At 36.9% G+C, this 18,879-nt stretch overlaps 1 protein-coding gene across 1 annotated transcript in view; it reads left to right on the top strand.

The window, feature by feature from the left end:
* The window catches only part of LOC140168433 (calcium-transporting ATPase sarcoplasmic/endoplasmic reticulum type-like), a 123,205-nt gene that overhangs the window by 24,926 nt on the left and 79,400 nt on the right, over positions 1-18,879 (top strand). The window contains 1 exon segment of the mRNA XM_072191825.1: positions 14,356-14,494. Coding sequence (XP_072047926.1) covers positions 14,356-14,494 — 139 coding nt within the window.

Raw genomic sequence — 18,879 nt, 5'->3', positions numbered from 1 at the left:
ACGCTCTATCCACTTGGCCACAGATCAGCTTACAGAATTGACTGCTCTCAAAGCGGATGATATAACTATTATTGGATGCATTAATTACATGATTACAATCGCGTCCGCATTATGGCTCTTAGAATAAACACGCATGTCGGCGCTGAAATTTTGAACGAACTGATGGAGGAAAACCTCGCGTTTTTGCAAAACTAGCTTCAATTTGGAGTGAAAATCAAATGGAATAGCAATTGGCAGAATGTTGAGAAATAATGTAGGTATTCAGATGTCTAAATTAACGTCTCAGTAATCAAGATATCGATAATTTCACAAACCAGCTTTTTCTCAAGCAAATTCTCCAAAATTTTCCCCCAAAACGGGCTTTTAAAATTTAATCGGTACTGTATTTGGTTCTTCCCCATGGCAACATTATTTCTTTGATCGATTTGTAATACAATAGGAAAAAGAAGAAAACAATCGCTCGGTGTGGATTTATACGGAGCGCACATTTGAAAAAAACCTCATGGGAACGTGTTTTTGATCTTGTGAACATGGTGGGTAAAAATGCTTTAAACAAAGGATTTTCAAATTTATTCTAATAATTTGTATATAACACACACAAAAATGTTAAGCTACATCCAATACACCAACATTTCACTCGCTGCGATATTTGATTACTGAGAAAACTCTGTTTTAGAGAACAACTTTATACGTCTTTTATACGTTTTTTATACGTCTCTTTGTGTAACCTTAAAAGAGCAAATCACTGATTCTACAAGAACAATCAAATTTTGTAAGAAAAACTAACAAGGAAAACAGGATTTAAGGATTTAGCGTGTCAAACCAACAAAGGGTAACAGCAAAAATGTGACACAACATCCAATTGGAAAAACAATTTATACACAAGGTTCAAAAGCCAATGTTTTGAAAAGACAATTTCTTTATCAAGGGAGAGAGACCAGCTCTAGTGTAGAGACCAGATCTCAGTTAAGTTATACAAGAAATATTTCCACGATTTTGAAATGTGACACTGTCAGAACTTCTTTTCAATCAGTTTCTAGGGATTGAGTTTTTAGGCGTGCGAAAGTGCGATTTGTAGCACGGTTGTTATTTTCAAAACTCAATTCTTCTCAATTCAAGTTTCTTGTGCAATTGCTATTCAGACTTCAGAGCATGGAAAAGGGTAGGAATACGGGAACACAGTTCCTTGATAATGGCAGAATATAAAATGAGATGCCTTGTAAAATGAAATAAATTGTCAGTGATTGTCCCCAAAATTGCTGCAGTTGTCTTTTTGTTTTTATACATATGCATGTTAGTTTCCAGAAAGGCAAAGTTACTGCTATGGCGTGTTGCTATCTACTGTAGATAGCAGCTAATTTTTACATACAAATTGCATGTTAGTTTCCAGAAAGGCAAAGTTATTACTACATGTATGGCATGTTACTATCTACTGTAGATAGTCAGCTAATTTTTACATACAAATTGCATGTTAGTTTCCAGAAAGGCAAAGTTATTACTACATGTATGGCATGTTACTATCTACTGTAGATAGTCAGCTAATTTTTACATACAAATTGCATACTAGTTAGTTTCCAGAAAGGCAAAGTTACTGCTATGGCATGTTGCTATCTACTGTAGATAGCAGCTAATTTTTACATGCATCTACCAAATGCTAAAATTTAACACTTGCTGGCTGTATAAGATGGCAAGTCTTAAGGGACCGATCGTTATTTACGGCGGGGGGGAATGGGTGTTTTGGCAAAAATATCGACAAAAAATTTCGCGTTCCCCCCTCGCGTCCGCTCAAAATTATCGCGTTCCCCGTTTTCCCAATTTTCTCCATTTAAAATCTAACAATCCCCCTCCTGGTTCAACTAAAATTTCAGGTTCCCCCCTCAAGACCACAAAAAATTTCATGTTCCCCCTAAATTTACCCATTCCCCCCCTGCCATAAATAACGATCGCTCCCTAACATTGTATGACAGGTTGTAAATTTGAGTCTGCTATGTATACGTAAAACCTCACATGATGGCTTATCAAGAAACTAGCTAAAGTTGCCTTTGAACATTTTGTCCGCTGGTCAATACATATATTATCAGGGCTATACTTTGCTGGTATAATTTCTCTGGTAGCAATATCAAATTGTACACACACAAAGCGGTTTGTCGGCGCACTTGTGGCGCAATTGTGTAAAATCCCCGACATTACTAAACTGGGGATGAAACAAAGTGTAGTTGAAATGCTGGCGGTAGGGCACCTTCTAAAAAGCAGTAACTTGCCCAATCTGTATCAAATTGGACAAGTTTATAATAAAAGTTTTTTTTCTGTAGAGACACTATATTTTAGGCTCTATGATATTTTGCTTGCTACCTTGGTTTAATTATTTACTATGATTTGATTAATTTTTATGCTTGCTATCCACTTGTAACTAGATTCAATTATTTGCTGTATATATTTTTCGTTGTTTTGTCCCAGAGGAAGGGCAGTTTATCTGCCCAAAACGTCAGTTGTTTAACTTGGTCTACTGTCCCTGTGGTTTTGGATTTTTACTTGTGCAGTAACAGTGTACACCATCATGGTTTACATACTGCATTAGTTTTTATCTTGTCTTTGTCTTGTTCCCCACACCAAGTCGGTATACCTGGCTCGAATCTTTGTAGTTGCATTTATACATATTTTGTAGATACATGACAATAATGTTGATTATTGTGTCAGGGTACTTCTAACTGTCAAAGCAATAAAATGACTTGATATCGGATATCAGAACTAAAAGGTTTACCACAGTTCATGCACGTACTGTAGACAGCACATGGAATATGTACAGGCACAGATGCCAATCATGTTACATGTTTTACACAATCGTAACTCTTGACTAACTGCTATAAGCCCCCCAATCAAGTCAAGAGTCTTGTACATTTAAATGTCACTGTGGAGAAATGTATTGAGTATTGCACAGTGTCGAGTTGCAGCAGTTTTTACATGTACAGGTCTCCAATTTATAGTTCGCTGATGTCTGCTGTGAATGCCATTAACCGCTGATTACCTGACACTAGTGTGAGCCGATATAGCATCATACCTTATGGTATGGTTCAGTTACCACCATAACTCCCGTAAAAACTGACGTCAATGTGTGGAGCATGAGTTTTTGATGCAATACATTCAGTGTCCATTTTTGAATGTACTACTTACATATTAGGAATAAAGGACTTTGTGACAGATTCTAGTCTGTGCTATAGACAAAGTACATGTAACTATATCCTAGAGAGAACCAACTGTACCACTCTCACAGAAACCATAGTGGTTATGCCGCTTCGCGGCACTCTGTCGCACCTTTGTCGCTCTGCCCCTTTCCCTCCTCGATCGCAGATAAGCATGCTATAAATCCGCCATTTTGGTTTGTCACCATGGAGGGCAAATTTTTTTGTGGCAAGAGTCTGAAATTAAATAATAATTTGTGGATATAAGCGAAGAACATTTCAAAGGTTTAAACCCTTAGCACTATAGCTACTTGGCAACATTCTGTCCTAAGGTCTGTAGCTTACAGGACTGCCCTAAGGTCTCCTCCGCACTACTTATCATACATTCTTGGTATTGCTGTCCGAAGGTCTATAGCTTCCAGATCTTAGGACTGTCCTAAGGTCTGTATAAGCTTGATCATCTCAAAGGTTTGCACCCTCTGCACTACTTATCATACATTCTTGGTATTGCTGTCCTAGGTCTGTAGCTTCCAGATCTTAGGACTGTCCTAAGGTCTGTAAAAGCTTGATCATCTCAAAGGTTTGCACCCTCTGCACTACTTATCATACATTCTTATTCAATGGGTGCGTCTTGTAAAGAATTCACGTAATTTGATTGGTTTCCTGGTGTATAATATCTCACAATAGTTGATAGTGATATTAGTCAGGGCGCGCGCCGCCACGCAACTGTCCTAAGGTCTGTATAAGCTTGATCATCTCGAAAGGTTTGCACCCTCTGCACTACTTATCATACATTCTTGGTATTGCTGTCCTAAGATCTGTAGCTTCTGTTTAAGGTTTAAGCATTTCAAAGGTTTGTAGCACTACTTAGTACGCATTCTTGGCACAATGTGTTGCAAATAAAAAGCAAACAACAATGCACTTTACCCATACAAATCCTGATTGTTAGTAATGGTTTATATGGTGTGGCTTTAGCCACATTCATCAGCGAATTCATGTCAAGTGTGCTGAGGCTTGTGGGTTTATGCCCTTGTGTAAGGCAATATAAATCACTACGTTTTTATTTTTTTACTTACACGTTCATAAGTTTATAATAAGCCCTTGCACAATTTTAGAAATGTTGTACTGCGCATGAGCTAAATTCCTTGCTTGGAAGATAAATATTGAGGACTCTCTAGAGTATTTCAATGCGGGTGAACTTGGCACTTTGTAAAGAAACACTTCCTGTATGTGTTTTTGATATTTTGGGATCTTGATGTCTTCTGAACACTTGCATAAGACAAGGAAAGTATTGATGAGCTAGCTGGAAACTGTTACAAGTGAAAACAGGAATGTAAAATCATGGGGGAATCTCTTTCAGGCGCTGTTCATCACACGCATGGTCAATGGAGTGAGTTTGGTTGTCATCTTGCAAAATGACCGGACGTTGATCGCAGTCTGAGATTGCCGAAAGGGCTTATTGTTCAAACTCATTCCAATCAATATTTAATGTATATGAATGTGTCATAAATGATATTATTAACCATATTTCCTGGGGAACCCATCGATTTCCTTCAGATGATTGTGGCTGGTGAAGTCATCAGATTCACTTCAGCACAAATACAAAAAGGCCTAATATTAAGGGATCTAGAATGAGCGTTTATGGCGTTTCGACAGTATTTTTTTTGGGACATGAGAGCACCTCAGGCGTATCGAATTGCATTGAATACAAAGCATGTCTTTCTGATATCAAATAATTTTCATTTTTGAAATTCACGATATAATACAAATTTTATGACAAATTATTAAAATTTGATATTTTCAAATTTTTGATATATAACAGTCCTCCAAATAAATTTTATAAATCTAATGATATACTAGCGGGTACCCGCGCTTCGCGCGGGCCCGCGCTAGATGAGTAAATGGGAGCGGTTAGTAAACGGAGGCGGTTAGTATATATAAACGATGGAAATGGTAATGGCAATTGGTATCGCTTTTAACAGCTCAATTATTACAGCGGTTAGTGATGGTAGGCCTACCAGGCCTACCATTTTTGCCTCTACATTGCAAGCGACTTCCTTAGCATAAAATCTGTAGCGTAATTTTTGTATCAAACTCCCTTTTTACTTATTTTTTCTTTGTCTTTCCCTTTTTTCTTTCAGTTTCTCTCTCTCTCTCTCTTCCCTGCGTTCCATTTCTCTTTCTTTTTCTTGCTTGTTCACTTTCTTTCTCTCTATCTCTGTCTTCTTTCTTTCTTTCTTTCTTTCTGTATGTCTATTTTTTCTTTGTCTTTCCCTTTCTTTCTTTTCGTTTGTCTCTCCCTTTCTCTTTCTTACTTTCCCGACGTTTCTTTCTTTCTTCTTTCTTTCTTTCTTTCTGTCTTTCTTTCCCTCTTTCTTTCTGTCTTTCTTTCCCTCTTTCTTTCCCTCTTTTTTTCCCTCTTTCCTTCCCTTTTTACTTATTTTTCTTTGTCTTTCCCTTTTTTCTTTCAGTTTTCTCTCTCTTTCCTGCGTTCCATTTCTCTCTTTCTTTTTCTTGCTTGTTCACTTTCTTTCTCTCTCTTCTTTCTTTCTTTCTTTCTTTCTTTCTTTCTTTCTTTCTTTCTTTCTTTCTTCTTTCTTTCTTTCTTTCTTTCTTTCTTTCTTTCTTTCTTTCTGTCTTTTTTTCTTTGTCTTTCCCTTTCTTTCTTTTCGTTTCTCTCTCCCTTTCTCTTTCTTGCTCTCCCGTTGTTTCTCTTTCTTTCTTTCTTTCCATTTTTTCTTCCTCTCTCCTTCCCCTTTTTACTTATTTTTTTCTTTCTTTTTCCTTTTTTTCTTTCAGTTTCTCTCTCTCGCTTTCATGCGTTCCATTTCTCTCTTTCTTTTTCTTGCTTGTTCACTTTCTTTCTCTCTCTTCTTTCTTTCTTTCTTTCTTTCTTTCTTTCATTCATTTCTATTCTCCTTTCTTTCTTTCTTTCTTTTTTTTCTTTCTTTCTTTCTTTCTTTCTTTCTTTCTTTCTTTCTTTCTTTCTGTCTGTTTTTTTTCTTTGTCTTTCCCTTTCTTTCTTTTCGTTTCTCTCCCTTTCTCTTTCTTGCTCTCCCGTTGTTTCTCTTTCTTCCTTTCTTTCCATTTTTTCTTCCCTCTCTCCTTCCCCTTTTTACTTATTTTTTTCTTTCTTTTTCCTTTTTTTTTTTCTTTCAGTTTCTCTCTCTCGCTTTCATGCGTTCCATTTCTCTCTTTCTTTTTCTTACTTGTTCACTTTCTTTCTCTCTGTCTTCTTTCTTTCTGTCTGTCTATTTTTTCTTTGTCTTTCCCTATCTTTCTTTGTTTCTCTCTCCCTTTCTCTTTCTTGCTTTCCCGTTGTTTCTCTTTCTTTCTTTCTTTCCCTCTTTCTTTCCCTCTTTCCTGCCCTCATTCCTTCCCCTTTTCGCGCGGGCCCCCGCTAGATGAGTAAACAGGAGCGGTTAGTAAACGCTAGAAGTTAGCATAAACGATGGAAATAGTAATCATGGCAATTGGTATCGATTCAACAGCTCAATTAGTCTGTGGTCAGTGATGTGGTACCATTTGTTGCCTCTTTTGGAAACGATTTCCTTTAGCATATATCTTTTTCGTAATTTTTGTACCAAACACCCTTTTGACTTTTGTCTTTTCTTTTTTCTTTCAGTTTCTCTCTCTATTTCCATTTATTGCTTTCCCTTTATTTCGTTCCATTTCTCTCTATTTCATTTTCTTGCTTGTTTCTTTCTTTCTTTCTTTCTTTCTTTCTTTCTTTCTTTCTTTCTTTCTTTCTTTCTTTCTTTCTTTCTTTCTTTCTTTCTTTCTTTCTTTCTTTCTTTCTTTCTTTCTTTTAAATTTGTTTCTGTTTCATCAAGTAGGCCTATAATAGCAACATTGGGTTTCAAGATACCCCCCCCCCATATTTTGATAAGGGCAATGGTCCATACAATCACCCCCAAGAAAGTTGACACCTGTAGGCCTATATACATGTGGGTTTCTGACAATATCAACCTCATATTTGGCCAAACTAAAAAGTGCCCATTTTTGCGGTCTTCGTGCGAATTTGTTCCACTTTTGCATCATATAAAATACCATCTTCATTATGGCCATACATTATTCTGTCGCCAAACGGTGCAGGATTCACTGTAGGCCTATTTCAAGAAATTGAAACGGACCCTACCTATCCCCATATCAAAAGAAATCTACGCCACTGTTAATGTTGCCAAAAGGTGCTGGATTCACTATTATAATATGCCTACTTCAAGTTCAAGAAATGTTTTTCATATCTCTACCCCCCCCAATGTCAAAAAGAAATCTACGCCATTGAGATATCATAGTGTTTCGTTGCGGTTACCATGCTAATAATGCTCCACCCTCCCCCATCGAAATTCACCACAACATGACAAACGAATAAACTCAAATTATACTTCCAATATTATAGGCCTACCTTGAATTTAAAATCTTCGGAAAGTTATCACAAAATAAGTTACCAACAGTCATCGTAAACGAATGCAGCTGATTTATTAATAATTCTTTGTATTTATTCATTTATCTATCTATCTATGCATTTACCATTCATCCGGAAATGCTAGAACTTATTTATTTATCTATTTATTAATTTATAATTTATCTATAATCTCTGAGATGATTTATCTATAATCTTCAAAGTATCGATTAGTATCGATTACCGGCAAGTTCCTCTTTAAAGGCTGGTTCAAAGTGAATATTCAAGGCGAATATTCGCTTCAATACGTTTTGGGCGCCAAAATATATGCGGCTTGAATATAAAACTATGAACCGGAGAAAGATATATTTCTACAGTTCATAGCGTTGCCCGACTGTTAACAAGTATTGCCCGTTGACCAAGGTAAGCAAAATTTAGAGAATTTCTTTAACGAAGTTAATAAAATCATAACAGGTAAACTCCATTGAACTATTGTCATGATTTAATGTCTGTATAAACATGATAAATGGGTTTAAAAAGGAGCAGTGGCGTAACCAGTGGGGCCGGGGTGCAAGCTGCCCTCCGGACACACAAAAACCTGGAAGAAGAGTCAAAAATTGGGAAGGGGTAAAGAGAGAAAAAGAGGGAAGAAAAAAGAGGGAAGAGAAAGGGAAAGAAGAGAAAAATGGGAAGGAGAAGAGAAAAAGGGAAAAAGAGGGAAGAGAAAGGGAAAGAAGAAAAGGAAAAGAGGGAAGAAAAGGGGAAGAGAGAAGAGAAAGGGAAGGGACTCAAGGGAGAAGAGAAAAGGAAAGAAAGAGAGAAGAAGATCTATAGGCCTACTACTTTCATTGTGAAATTTGTACTCTGAAACACTGATATTTTCTAATATGCCAAAAGCCAGGAGCTTCATGGCGCTCAGCCCCTTGACCCCGCCTGGGCTTTGCCCTGGACCCCTGGACCCCACCGACTCCACCCGTTTAACGCTTCGTGGCAAGCGGGGTTTCCCTCGAAAATAAATACTAAAACTTTTGATCAGAAATTGGGAAATTTTTCAATCTTGCCCCCCGGAAGGTCAGGTCTGGTTACGCCCCTGACCTGAATAGGAGTCAAAAGATTTGCTTTTCGGGGCATGTACGACCTGCCTGTAACAGGCGCGGAGGTTGACCCATACCTTCTTGTAGGTTTCAACTGCAAAGCAAATCACGAAATGAATGAGTGATAGATAAATAAATAAATAAAATAAATAAATAAATAAATAAAAAATAAATAAATAAGTCAATAAATAAGTCAATAAATAAATAAATAATTAAATAAATAAATAAATAAATAAATAAATAAATAAATAAATAAATAAATAAATAAATAAATAAATAAATAAATAAATAAATAAATATATAAATAAATATATAAATATCATAAGATATGATTGAAGCTACGACAAATATGACAGCACTCACAAGTGTTATATATGAGACCACCCACGGTGACCCACCAAATATATATCTGTCGAGTTCAACAAAATTCAACTCCCACAAATATATTTCCGTTGAATACTTTTTTCATTGGCTGATATCCACTTGAGATCGGTATCATCAAAGTAGTATTGCTCTCATTTCATGATTCATTGAGCAATCAATTTTGGCATTTGACCGAAATACGCGTCAAAAGATAAAAAGTCTCGTTCCGAACTTGTGTAGGCCTACATTGCTAGGGCCTAAGTCAAGTGTGTTTTAATGCCTGATTCACAAATTATAGAAATAAACAAGAATTTATTTTAAAAGAACACGCAATGATAGGGTACCAACGCTCGTGGTTTGGTTGTTCTGCATAGTTTATGAAGAGATTCATTGCAAAGCGCTATATATCCATTCCTACATATTACTTATTTTGCCCTCTTAATTATTAATTATAATTATGAATTTGACTGATAACAACGCATTACATCTTTATTCGCCCAAAATAACAAAAATGGGTGAACTTCCATGGCAAACGCATTTTTATATCAATAACCAATGATTTACCACCCGGACCCTCACACGTCCTCTGCCAGGGGCAGATGCATATGGGGACCTAGAACTGGGGCCAAACATTATTTATGTAAAACCGGGGTGGAGGCATACATCTGAATTTGGAGTTAGACTTTTTTTCTGCATCAGTCGATTTAAATAGAGCTACGTTAATATGGAAACATTCACTTGTACATTTAGGTTATGTTTGTAAGCCTAAATATCATATTATTTGCATAAAACATTACTAATCATATAAAAATGGGTACTCTTGTACCCGACTAATAAGGGGCACACCACTAAATCAATGCGCCATTTGTGTAACCCTAATGAGTTCGTAAAATACAGAAACTATTTGAGGTATTTTGGGCTGGTCTTTAGACTTATTAATCAAAAAGAGTGGCGAATTATAGCTTAAATAAAAGTGGAAAGCCTATACATAAATTTGAGTCACCAAAAAAGTAGCATTTTATAATTATTGAGAAAATAGGTCCGCGAATTAAAAAATGGCAGAATCGGGTTTGCAGTTTTGAGACTGAGAGCATGTCAAAAACAGTGAGGGCGCTGTTCGCGGCCTCGTAGCGGGAAAACGTAGCGGAAAATACATTGAAACATATGTTAAACTTTCATCGATTTACAATCGACTGGTCATCATAAAAAAAAAAATTAAACGAGCCCAAAAGGCCTCAAAATGAGCAAAGAAAACCGGTGTTTTTACACGTATTTCAATGGGAAGATTATTTAGTGGTTGTGCGCCTAAAGCATTTTCTTTCAGTTCGTTATCAGCCATGTTGGAACTATCCAGGCGTATTTGACAACTGGGCAGGTTAAGGGATGGGGTATGAACGTTTGGACAGTAGGTCTATTTATTGTGGGACATTGGAGCACATCAGACATATCGAATAGGATTCAGAATACGAAGAATGTCCTTCTGATATCAAATAATTTTGATTTTTTGAAATTGCAATGAAATACACATTTTATGGCAAATGATTAAAATTGATATTTTGATATATAACAGTAACGTAATAAATCTGATGATTTATACTTATAGTGTATGTAGGTGGGATGAAAAGCCGACAATCAATTGACAATTTTGACCTTTCGTATTGAAGATATGGATTTTTTCCCCAAAACACACAAAAAATTAGGTCCTTTTGGGAAAAAATCCATATCTTCAATATGAAAGGGCAAAATTTTCAATTGATCGCCGGCTTTTCCTTCCAGCTACATACACTTTAAGAAAATATCATTAGATTTATAATATTTACTTCGAGGACTGTTATCAATAGGCCTATGTGAAAAATATCACATTCTAATAATTTGTCATAAAATTTGTATTATATCGTGAATTTCAAAAAATGAAAATTATTTGATATCAGAAAGACATTCTTCGTATTCATAATGTAATTCGATATGTCTGATGTGCTCTCATGTCCCACAAAATACTGTCGAAACGCTCAAAACGCTCATTCCAGATCCTTTAATTTTCATTGGGGATTTTTGAAATCATCGTTCCTCGAACGATATTCAGGTGACCTCGAGCCTTTCATATAAATCAATAGTATCTCGTTATCAGTTGTGCGATATTTAATCCGGTTCAACTCATATTTTATTCGTTGCCGTATATATTTTGACGTCACAAAAAGTATTCGAAGCCGAATATTCGTCTTCGAATATGCACTATGAACCGACCCTAATAGTATAGATAAGAAGGAAAAATAAAGGACAAAAAGGTATATGGACGGGTCACGGGATTATGATAACGTGTGAACAGATAAATAAAATGTACCTTTTCAATGATTCTACCTGTTCAGTAATTATTCCTCTTATAGTGAACGCTCCCATCTAGCGGGGACCCAGCTTGAAGCCTTGGTATCCCGCTAGTCATCTAACTAAGCGGGTACCGGCGCTTGCTGGCCCCGCTAGATGAGTAAATGGGAGCGGTTAGTAAACAGGAGCGGTTAGTATAAACGATGGAAATGGTAATCATGTCAATTGGTATCGCTTTTAACAGCTCAATTATTACGCGGTTAGTGATGTGGTAGGCCTACCATTTGTTGCCTCTACTTTGCAAACGACATTCTTTCTTTCTTACTTTCCCGTTCTTTCTTTCTTGCTTTCCCGTTCTTTCTTTCTTGCTTTCCCGTTCTTTCTTTCTTGCTTTTCCCGTTCTTTCTTTCTTGCTTTCCGTTCTTTCTTTCTTGCTTTCCGTTCTTTCTTGCTTGCTTTCCCTCCCTTTCTCTCTTGCTTTCCCTCCCTTTCTTTCTTGCTTTCCCTCCCTTTCTTTCTTGCTTTCCCTCCCTTTCTTTCTTGCTTTCCCTCACTTTCTTTCTTGCTTTCCCTTTCTTTCTTTCTTTCTTTCTTTCTTTCCCTTTCTTTCTATCTTTCTTTCTTTCTTTCCCTCTTTCTTTCTTTCTTTCTTTCTTTCTTTCTTTCTTTCTTCCCTCCCTTTCTTTCTTGCTTTCCCTCACTTTCTTTCTTGCTTTCCTTTCTTTCTTTCTTTCTTTCCTTTCCCTTTCTTTCTATCTTTCTTTCTTTCTTTCCCTCTTTCTTTCTTTCTTTCTTTCTTTCTTTCTTTCTTTCTTTCCCTCTTTCCTTCCCCTTTTTACTTATTTTTTCTTTGTCTTTCCCTTTTTTCTTTCAGTTTCTCTCTTTCCTGCGTTCCCTTTCTCTTTCTGTTTCTTGCTTGTTCACTTTCTTTCTCTCTCTCTCTCTCTTCTTTCTTTCTTTCTTTCTGTCTGTCTATTTCTTCTATGTTTTCGTTTCTCTCTCCCTTTCACTTTCTTGCTTTCCCGTTGTTTCTTTTTCTTTCTTTCTTTCTTTCGTTCTTTCCCTCTTTCTTTCCCTCTTTCCTTCCCTCTTTCCTTCCTTTTTTCCTTCCTTCCTTCTTCTTTCTTTACATAGGCATAAATCCCGGGATGAGTAATAAATTCCTCAATATTTCGATAAGGGGCATGATCTACTGAATCACCTCCATGTTGACGCATGTATGTGGGTTCCTTTATTTCTTTCGTTCGTTCTTTTTTTATATGTGTTTCTGTTTCATCAAGTAGGCCTATAGCAACATTGGGTTTCAAGAAGGTTGAGTTACATAGCGTAAATTCGGTGTTGGGGTGGGTATAACCCCCAATGTTTTGATAAGGTCAATGGTCCGTACAATCACCCCAAGCATGTATAATAGATGTGGGTTTCTGACAAAATTAACCTCATTTTTGGCCAAACTAAAAAGTGCCAATTTTTGCGGCCTTCGTGCGAATTTGTTCCACTTATGCACAATATAATTCACCAGTAGGCCTAATTAGCTTGCCATAAATTATTCTGTCGCCAAGATGCTGGCTTCACTGTAGGCCTATTGCAAGAAATTGATTTAAACGGACCCATCCCCCATGCCATGTCAAGAGAAATCTACGCCATTGTTAATGTTGCCAAAAGATGCCGGATTCACTATTAATATGCCTACTTCAAGAAATGTTTTCATCCCTCCCTAATGTCAAAAAGAAATCTCACGCCACGGATTTTTTAGCGGTTGCGGTTTTATACCATGCTATAATCTGCTAATAATGTCCCACACTCACCATCGAAATTCATCACAACATGACAAACGAATAAACTCAAATTACTTTCCAATACCGTATATAGGCCTATGCCTAGGCCTACCTTGAATGTAAAATCTTCAGAAAGTCATCACAAAAGAAGTTTCCGAAAGTCATAATTTGCATAAACGAATGCAGTTGATTTATTATTATAGCCGTTGCGGTTACCATGCCGCATAATGCCCACTCTCCGTCGAAAGTCACCACGAACGGATAAACTAATATCACTTTCAAAATTATTAGATCACTTGGACCATTTATTTTCAAAATACGTAACTTAAAACCACCTTTGTCTCAGCCATTAATTTGTTAGTTCCGTCTAAGAGATGTGATAGTTTCCGTCTTAGATGAAACTGGAAGTTTTGTTACCATTAGCGCGTCGGGAAGTTGCCACGACCTGTGCGTAATCCGCGTATAGCAACGCAGTAACGGACCGTAAATAAGCGGGCCACCATTGGTTGATCTACCGAATAAATCCAAATAATTATTTGTATTTATTAATTTATCTATTTATCTATGCAATTACCATTCATCTGGAAATGCTAGAACTTATTTATTTATCTATTGATTAATTTATTTGTCATCTATAATCTCTGACATGATACCGATGAATCGATCAGTTCCTCTTCAAAGTATCGATTATCGGCAAGTTCCTCTTTAATAGTATAGATTCTTAAAGTGTATGTAGCTGGGAGGAAAAGCCGACGATCAATTGAAAATATTGATCTTTTATATTGAAGATATTGATTTTTTTCCCAAAAAGACCTATTTTTTTTTTTTTTTTTGGGGAAAAAATCCATATCTTCAATATGAAAGTTCAAAATTTTTAATTGATCGTCGGCTTTTCATCCCACCTATATACACTTTAACTTAAGTATAAATCATCATTTATAAAGTTTACTTCAAGTACTGTTAAATATATCAAAATATCAATTTTTAATGATTTGCCATAAAATGTGTATTACATTGCGAATTTCAAAAAATCAAAATTATTTGATATCAGAAGGACATTCTTCGTATTCAGAATGCAATTCGATATGTCTAATGTCTAATGTCCCACAATAAATACTGTCCAAACGTTCATACCCCTTTCCTTAAGTTATTAACCATGTTTTCTTGTTTGTTCATCTGACTGCAGTTTAATCATAATGGTAATGTTTTTCTCCTTGCAGGAACGTAATGCTGAAAGTGCTATAGAGGCTTTGAAGGAATATGAACCAGAGATAGCTAAAGTTATCAGGCAAAACAAAGTCGGTGTACAGAGAATACGAGCACGCGACTTGGTGCCAGGTGATGTAGTAGAAGTTTCAGGTAAGATAACACAACTTACAAACATACTATTTTATTTGTGGCTTGGTCTGTTTGTTACAAAAAGGATGAACTTTCAAATGTATTTGCTTGTCACTAGGGAAGTACAACCAATGGGCCAGATTGTCTTTGCTTGTGACTAGGGAAGCACAACCAATGGGCCAGATTGTATTTGCTTGTCACTAGGGAAGCACAACCAATGGGCCAGATTGTATTTGCTTGTCACTAGGGAAGCGCAACCAATGGGCCAGATTGTATTTGCTTGTCACTAGGGAAGCACAACCAATGGGCCAGATTGTACTTGCTTGTCACTAGGGAAGTGCAACCAATGGGCCAGAAAGTTTATTTCAGACAGAACAATTGGTTTCATTGGTTTAAAAAACAATCATTTATGTCACCATCCAAGATATCATATTGTTTGTTTGTGCAAATGACATAGAGGAATGGAATGGGAATGGTCCTGTGGCCTATGAAATCAAATATTATGGAAATCAAGAAATCTCAAAGATTTAAACAACAGCATTGTAGCCCAAAGCTCTGCTTCTCATCCATCAAAATTAGTACTGCATACATGTGTACACACATGTACAATGGAATCCTGAGAGTTACTTGACAAACAAATCAATAACCCTAACTGTACCAAACATCAAAATAGCTTCATTCACAAAGCATATTGCAGGTATCCCATCCATGTGATGCAATTGCATTATCATGGGAACGTACACATGGGTACGGAAAGCTTGACCGGCCCAGGCGGCGGATGACATGATCGAGCCGGCAACTCGTGAAACCACCCGGCCGTATGGCATTATCCATATACTCGGTTACTTTTGTGGGGTTCATATCGAACCCCAACGGTTTTAGCTTGTATTTATATTATTTATCAACATAGGCCTATTTGTTTGTGATATTTCAAGCGTTTTAAAATTTCAAAATAATCCCATTCAATTACACGGTTGACGATGAAAATTTACTGAATTTAGGGAATGCACGTCATACACCACCTGGACCGGCCAAGGTAAACCACTTTCTTCCTTCTTTCCTTCCCCCATGCCAAAAAGCACCTGATGTGTTAGGATTAATGAAAGCTTGCTCATAACTATATCAAAGTTATACTTTAGGCCATTTTCATCCTGATAAAAATGATAAAATACAATATAATTTGTACTCTGCTTTGGCAAAATCAATATTACCAATTTTGCTGTGTCACATCTCCAGGATAAATCACTGTAAAGAGTGCTTTTAGGCCACAAAAAAAAATTGTTTGTTTGTCCTCCACCGCCTGCTCCTCAGTTTAAGGCCTGACCAATTTTTATTTTTTTTTTTCAATTTTTTTTTTTAATAAATAAAAAATTCATTTTTTTTTTTTTCAGATTTGGAATATCTTTGGACCTAGCTAGAGCTAAATGCTAGGATCTTTCAAGGTTGAAAATAAAAAGCCCCAAAAAAACATTTTGTGACATCAATATGCAAAGTTATAATTTGTGTTCATGTCATTGTCTATTATTATTAACTAGGCGGTTACCCGTATTTCGCGGTTCTTGGCTGTCATAGTTATTGGCTTTTGCAGATCTCAAACCTGGGCTTCCTTGGCCAAAGTTACACCCACCGACCAAGTTTGAGCTCCATAAGCAATTTGAAATCTTTGTGTTTTGACCTATGACCTCTCCACCACAGGTGACAAAAAAGGTCACAATGGAACTTTTGTTCGTTAGTCCAATTTCCACCTACCCACCAAGTATGAGCTCCATAGGCAATTTGAAATTTTTACCTTTTTGACCTTTGACCTCTTAACCGTAGGTCTGAAGAAAAGATCACCGTGGAAACTTTTGTTTGTTAGTCCCAAGGTCCACCCACCCACCAAGTTTGAGTTCCATGGGGGCAGTTTGAAATTTTGACCTTTCTTGACCTATGACCTCTTAACCGTGAGGTCTGACGAAAAAGGTCACCGTGGAAACTTTTGTTTGTTAGTCCAAGGTCCACCCACCTACCAAGTTTGAGATCCATAGGGGCAATTGAAAATTTTGACATTTCTTGACCTATGACCTTTAAACGTAGGTCTGACTGAAAAAAAATCACCGTGGAAACTTTTGTTTGTTAGTCCAAGGTCCACCCACCCACCAAGTTTGAGCTCAATGGGAGCACTTTGAATTGTTACCTTTCTTGACCTATGACCTCTTAACCGTAGGTATGATTTAAAAGGTCACCGTGGAAACTTTTTGCTTGTTAGTCCCAGGTCCACCCACCCACCAAGTTTGAGCTCCATAGGAGCAATTTGAAATTGTTACCTTTCTTGACCTATGACCTCTTAACCATAGGTATGATGAAAAGGTCACTGTGGAAACTTTTGTTTGTTAGTCCAAGCTCCATAGGGGCAATTTGAATTTGTTACGTTTCTTGACCTATGACCTCTTAACCGTAGGTATGACAAAAAGGTCACCATGGAAACTTTTGTTTGTTAGTCCAAGGTCCACCCACCCACCAAGTTTGAGCTCCATAGGGGCAATTTGAAATTAGACTTCAATTGAACTTGACCCCGTCCTTGACCTTTGACCTTAAAAAATATAAACTCGTTCTTCCTCATACCAAGCTGCACCCACCCACCAAGTTTGAGCCCCGTATGACCCACGGTGGCCTCACATTAGCAGTCACAGACAGACAGATCTACAGACAGAGAATAGCGTATTATTATATAGATGACTTCAAAATACATTGGATTTATATCCATTGTGAAATCATTAAAAGACTATGACATGAACACAAACTATAACTTTGCGTATTAAGTTGCCATGAATGATTGTAGCTTTTAGCTCTAGCTAGGTCCAGGAATATGCCAAATCCGAAAAAAAAAATTATAAAAAAAAAAAAATTCCGCCCACCCGCGCCTCTTTCAAAGCTGTTGAGGACAAACAAACAATTTTTTTTTTGGCCTTATGTAGCAGCAGCAGCAAGCTAGGGCAGTAATCAGCTCCGATGTCGGCTATTAATTGGGAAAGACTGCATGTGAGCTTGGTGTGATGTGTGCTATTAGAAATCATCAACATCAGCACCTCATCACTTCCATGGCCTAGTTAACAGGGAAATTAGGTCTAATAGCCGTGAAGGAATGCTGTTGGTTTTCTAAACTGAAGAGGCTCCCATCTGAGCTAGATTTATATGTGATGTGATCAAGCAAAATCAGACGGAAGTCAGAAACATTGATTTTCAGATATCGCCAAACAAAGGAAATCATTTCTTTTGTTATCTTTTGTTTTGGCAACACTTCAACTGTTCATATCTTTGGAACTAAATGTTCAATTTCAATGGGGTTTTCGCCAAAATGTAGAGCAATGATTGATGCAATCATAGAGAAAACTGAAAATTAAATAGGCCAGACTGATTTTGCTTTATCACACATAATATTGTGATGTTTTTAAAATATGAATTTCAAATCCATCCAGATTTCATCTGAGCGTAGAAGCATATTGGTGTTATGGAACTGTGTCCAAGAGATTGTCATGTTTGAGATCCTTGTGATAGGTCTATGTATGAGTACCCAATACCAACCTCTAGATATTTGAACCTTTGCATAGATGGTGGGATATAGTGGATCAGTGACAGAGGAAGAAAGTACTGAAACAGAATGGTTCTTTTAGAAACATTATGAATTAAAGGTCAGACAAGTCAATAATTTGAAATCGCAATCAGTTTGACACAAGCCTCCTCAGATAAAATATTGATAATCCCCTTTGCAGCCATTTATTTTAAAGCTGATTTGCTTATCTGGACTCTCTCATTCCAGAGGTCACTAACACACATCTTTAATACTAAAGCATGTTCAGCGGTTTAGTCAAATTTTCTTTTCATTTTTGAGATAGATAAAAGTTAAAGACCGGGGATGGGGAAAGAACTCAAGTTTCAGAGTGTACACATGCGTGGCCAGAGATTTTCAAAACATACCCTGAACAGGATTTGCCCTTTTGAACAAAAAAACAACTCTAAACAGGAATTTAGTGCAGTTTCGCAACAAATGTTACCTTCTAACAGGATTGTACCCAATGATGGGTGCATGGACTTTTCAAGTAGGTCGAGCAGTCAGGATTTTTCTGGAGGCTTAAATGACCCTAAAATACATTGCCAAAAGCTTGAAAATTTGGAAAAAGTTTGATTAATTTTTTTGCAATCATATTTTTAAAATGTGACGTTTAAAAAAAATTAAGTATGCTCTTAGGTCTATACATGTATATAGGTTGAACTAGGCAGAGGTAGTTCATCATCATCAGTTGGCTGTGGAGCAGGCGATCTTGGGCAAGTGAAACAATTTTGTTTGGCTGCAGCATCCCTTCAGTATCTCCCAGAAGGTGCTGGACATACTGTGTGTGCAGCCGTCCCGGTTTCTTCTTCCCATG

The sequence above is a fragment of the Amphiura filiformis genome, chromosome 13, assembly GCF_039555335.1.
Source record: "Amphiura filiformis chromosome 13, Afil_fr2py, whole genome shotgun sequence".
Classification (NCBI taxonomy): Eukaryota; Metazoa; Echinodermata; class Ophiuroidea; order Amphilepidida; family Amphiuridae; genus Amphiura; species Amphiura filiformis.
The sequence above is the reverse complement of the archived record's forward strand: the minus strand, read 5'-3'. Positions and strand labels throughout refer to the sequence as shown.